At 44.7% G+C, this 5,170-nt stretch overlaps 1 protein-coding gene across 1 annotated transcript in view; it reads right to left on the bottom strand.

Moving 5' to 3' along the window:
* SLC66A2 (solute carrier family 66 member 2) overlaps positions 1 to 357 on the bottom strand; it is a 57,300-nt gene extending 56,943 nt beyond the window's left edge. The window contains exon 1 of the mRNA XM_010708272.2: positions 62 to 357. Coding sequence (XP_010706574.2) covers positions 62 to 357 — 296 coding nt within the window. The remainder of the gene's footprint in view (positions 1 to 61) is intronic.
* Positions 358 to 5,170: the final 4,813 nt, after the last annotated feature.

The raw sequence follows: 5,170 nt of genomic DNA, 5'->3' as shown, positions 1-5,170 counted from the left end.
CGAGCCGCCGACCCACCCCCCACCCCGGCGGCGGAGGGAACTAACCGGATCTCGCTCTCACCTCCGCTTTTTTCCTTCAGAGCGACGCCGAAGATTGCGCAGTGGTGACTTCAGCAATTGCTGCTGCTCTGCACCGTAAAAATACATGCAGTCTGCCCGGCGGGACACGGGAATCAACCAGCCGCGTTCAGCCACGTTCGACAGCGAAGCCGCTTCTTCACAGTTTGGGCTGGTTTTTGGCTGTGGGTTCTTGGTTACTGTGGGGTTTTTTTGGGGGGGTTGCTTCACAGGTGATCGCTGCAGCAACGGATTTGGCAACTGCTGCACGTCTTCTAACTCGTCTGTAGTTCTGACCATTCATTTTTAAATATGAGTGCCGAAATCGTTTTAACTTCAGTATTAGGCAAATACTGCTATGTCACTCAAAATTCGGGAATAAACTCATTAATTCCAATGTGTTAGTGAGTAGGCATTCATTTGTGACCTCAGATGTGCGAGGGGATATCCCCATACTATTATAGAAAATGTACATAACAGATAAACTCTGCAAAACTAAGCCCTCTAAAGAGAGAGAGAATAATGAATGGCAAGGAAAAGCAGAGTGCTATTTTAAATATAATCACTGCTAAGCAAAAATTCTTTGTCTTCCGTTTCTTCTTTGGTTTTCTGAACTTGGGAACTTTTCTAACTTTTCCATAACTATTTTTTTTTAGCTTTGCAAACACTTTCATAGAATCATTGGATATCCTGAGCTAGGAAGGATCAGTAAGGATCATTGAGTACAGCTCCTGCCTCCACAATGGACCACCCCAAAATAGGACCATTTGTCTGAGAGCATTGTTCAGATACTTCTTGGACTCCGGCAGGCTTGGTGACATGGCCACTGTCCTGGGGAGCCTGTTCCAGTGCCCAGCCACTCTCAGTGAAGAATGTTTTCTTGATACCACAGAATCGTAGAATCTTAGAATCACAGAATGGTTTGGGTTGAAGAGGACCTTCAAGATAATCTTGTTTCAACCCTTCTGCTATAGGCAGGGACACCTCCCGCAAGACCAGGTTGCTCCAAGTCCCATCCAGCCTGGTCTCTAAATCTACCCTCTTCCAGTTTAAAGCCATTTCCCCTTGTCCAGTCATTACATGCCTTTATAAAAGTCCCTCCCCAGCTTTTCTGTTGTCCTCCTTCAGATTCTGGAAGGCTGCTATAAGATCCCCCGGAGCCTTCTCCAAGCTGAAGAGCCCCAACTCTCAGCCTGTCCTGGTAGGGGAGGTGCTCAAGCCCTCTGATTATCTACCTGCTCCAACAGCTGGATGTCCTTTCCAAATCCAACCTGAACCTCCTCCTTTCATGCCATTCCCTTGGGTTCTATCACTGGTCACTAGAGAGATCGGCACCTGCCCCTCTGCTCCCTTCGTGAGGAAGATGTCAGCCACAATGTGGTCTCCTCTTCTCTGGGCTGAACAAAACAAAGGAGTTTAACTTCTGCCCAAAAAGTCTTCTACTCCAGACTCTTCACCATCTTTTAGCCCTCCTTCATGTCCTTTTTTTACCATGACATCCAAACCTTCACACAGTACTCAAAGTGAGGCCACATCAGTGCAGTGTAAACTAGGACAATCATTTCCCTTAACCAGCTAGCAGTGCTGTGCTTGATGCACCTTAGAAACTGGTTGGCCTTCTTGGCTGCTGTTCAACTTGCTTCCAACCAAGACCCCCAAATCCCTTTCTGCAGGGCTGTTCTGCAGCACTGCATCCCTCAGTCTGTATGAATAGCCAGGGCTGCTCCTTCCAGGTGCAGAATCTGGCACTTGCTCTTGTTAAACTTCATGTGGCTGGTGATTGCCTAACCCTCTGATTTGTCTAGATATCTCTGCAAGGTCTCTCTACCCTCGATATTCCCACCAGTTTAGTATCATCAACCAGACTTGCTGAAAGCATCTTCTAGTCTTACATACAAGTTATGAAAACATTAAAGAGAACTGGCCCTAAAATGGAGTTCTGGGAAATCTCACTAGTGACTGGCTGCCAGCCTGATGTAACCCCATTCACTATAACCCTTTAGGCCTGACCTATCAGCCAATCGCTCATCCATCACATTATGTTTTTGTCTGCTTGTGTGCTGGACATTTTGTCCAGAAATACACTGTAGGAAACAGCATTGAAAGCTCTACTGAAATGCAGAATGATAACATTAGCTGGCTTTCCTTCATCAACCAGATGGGTGATCTTGTCATAAAAGGAAATTAAGTCAGTTAAACAGGACCTTCCTGTCATGAACCTATGTTGGCTGTGACCAACAACTGCATTGTCCTTCAGGTGTTTGTCAGTAACTCCCAGCATAATTTTCTCCCTTATTTTACCAGGCACTGAGGTGTGACCGACAGGCCTGTAATTACCAGGGTCTTCTTTCTCATCCTTCTTGAAAATTGGAACATCTGCCAGCTTCCAGTCAACTGGGACCTGTCTGACCTCCCCAGATTCCTAAGATCACTAGAAGATAATTGAGAGGTTCCTCAAAGCTCTCAGAGTACCTTAGGATGAATCCCATTGGGCTCCATGGACTTAATATAAACCCAAGTGGAACAGCAAATCCTGCACAAGTTCGCAGTTGACTGGGAGTTCATCATTACCACATTCATCAGTACCTCCATTTTGAGGCACCTGTTGTGTCAGAGCCCATCATCAGCGTTGAAGACAGAGGCAAAGAAGGCATTAAATGTCTCTGCTTTGTCTTTGTCGTTGTTTGTAAGATGACCATTCTCATCAAGTAAAGAACCAGTGTTCTCTCTGGTCTTCCTTTTGTTGTTAATGTATTTAAAGATTAACTTTTTATTGGCTGCCACAGTATTGGCCAGCTTCAACTCTAACTGACCTTTGGCCGCACTATTTTTTTCCCTATAAAGACAAACAGCATCCTTGTAGTCTTTTCATGTCACCTGACCTTGCTTCCAGCAGCCATACACTTTTTCCACCTAAGCTCTAGAAGTTGTCTGGCCAAGCCAGCTTCTGCCCTGCCTGTACTCGGGCCTGGCCTATTTAATATCTTTACTGATGATCTGGATGAGAGTTCCTTAAAGAATAACTCATCAGCATTATCATCCTGACATCCTGGCATTTTTACTCCATAAAACCAGCTTTGTACTATTAGCCTAACACAGCTTTATATTTGAACTATGAGAGCCATTTAAATTAGTTACAGATGACACATAATAGAAGAACCAAACTAGAACAGGGCATGAGGAGGAAGGATGGTGAATATTTCCTTTATTTTTCAATCTCCTTCGTAATTTAATTGCCCTTTCTCCTTTGCTATACTGGTTTGACACCACACTTTTTTTGTTCTGATACTACCAACCTGCCTCACAAATAAGGAGAACTAATTGGACTCTTACCTAGCCACTGCTTAGCTGCTGTTCTACAGAGATTTAGCACAGTTCTCACTAGCTGGGTAGTTGCATGCTGGCAGCTCCTCCACATTTTCAGCTGTTTCTTCATGTCTGCAATCTCTTCACCACAAATAGAACGCTGTGCCTTTATTCACGATATCTGGATCCAAGGAGCCAGAACTATTTCAACTGCCTTAAGCAGAAAATATGACTGCATGAGGGGGAAGCTTCTATAACTATTCGGGCAGGAGAGAAAACTAGCAAGACTGTTATCAGGAGTAAAAAAAAAAAAAGCAGAACTAATACAGCTCTACCTACTCCTAAGGGAAAGAAGATTAGCAACTAATAAACAGGTAAGAAGCAGAAATTATTTATTATTATCTCTGCCTCAAAATTAAAAAGCTACATGGATGCAGCTGGTGTCTATATACAGAAGCAAAGCATATCAACATAGAATCATAGAATGGTTTGGGTTGGAAAGGACCTTTAACATCACCTAGTTCCAACCTCCTGCTATTGGCAGGGACACCTCCCACAAAATCAAATTGCCCAAAGCCCCATCTCCCAAGCCTGGCATTAAATGTTCGCTTCCAGGGAAGGGGCATACACTGCTAGATTACTCAGACTGATTTTTCTTTCTGTAACATGAAAAACAAGTAGGAAAATCTGCAAGAATGGGAAGATGAGGATGTACAGAGGAGATGCCATGATTACAAGAAGCAGGCAGCAAAGGGGAGGTCTGCTTTGATGCTAGCATCTCTCCACACGGGTTTCCACCCCTTCCTAAATCAGGTAGGAGAAAATAAAGAGGGAAAACAATTATGCTTATTAAGAAAGATACGAAGTGGTAGACTGACAAGAGATAACTTGTCCAGCACTTGAGGTTATTAGCTCAGGAGATAAACTTATGGATGAAAGCAATACCACATGTTTGCCGTATCTACAAAGCAATAGACTAAGGGAAGCTATTGCCTAACAGTAACATTCTTCTAACTGCACAGGCACTGTTATGCAGTGTTATTACAGAGATCTTTGCTACAGGTGTACCAGGAGCTTTTGATGCTGCAAAGCTAAAAGTTGCAGATGACCTACATGTTTGCAGGACTGGTAGGAGGCAGCACACAATTCCTGTTGATACTTTTGGTCCTCTGCTTAGAAATTCAGGCACAGTACATTTACACAAGAGCAGGTATTTGTACCACTCTCTATTATGAAGCTAATTACAAGAGAAAAAGGAAACAAACTTAAAAACAAACAAAACAGCTTCGGCCTTGTTGGTCGGCAACATTTTTCTTCATTTATCACTTAAGTCACGTGTAATTCTAAGACCCTTGAAGATCAAACCTTAATAACAACAAACCAGAGGTAGATTATATTAAATGATGCTTTAATCAGATGTAGTCACCTAGAGAGCACATAAAGACTTGTAAGACTGTATGTTCTGCCATACTTTTCAAGATTCTCAGCGAAGAACCACGTACAGAACCACCAGCCGTATCTCCAGTGCTTCAGCAGTAACAACACAAAACGCAGCTCTCCTGGCCTTGCCCCTAGGCGCTCACCTGGCCATCCTCCCAGAGCCGCTCAGTGCAACTCTGAGCGCGGACACAACAGAGCACAGCCCGACAGCCGGCAGGGAAGGACGGCCGTCCTGATCTCAGTCGCGGCAGTGACGCCAGCAACTCGGCAGGCAAAAAGCAGCCAAGCCGCCTCCATTTTTCCCACACAACCGGCACGCCCGCGCCAACTCCTCCCGCGCCGACGTCCCTCAGCACGGCAGCCTCCC

The sequence above is a fragment of the Meleagris gallopavo genome, chromosome 3, assembly GCF_000146605.3.
Source record: "Meleagris gallopavo isolate NT-WF06-2002-E0010 breed Aviagen turkey brand Nicholas breeding stock chromosome 3, Turkey_5.1, whole genome shotgun sequence".
Taxonomy (NCBI): domain Eukaryota; kingdom Metazoa; phylum Chordata; class Aves; order Galliformes; family Phasianidae; genus Meleagris; species Meleagris gallopavo.
The sequence above is the reverse complement of the archived record's forward strand: the minus strand, read 5'-3'. Positions and strand labels throughout refer to the sequence as shown.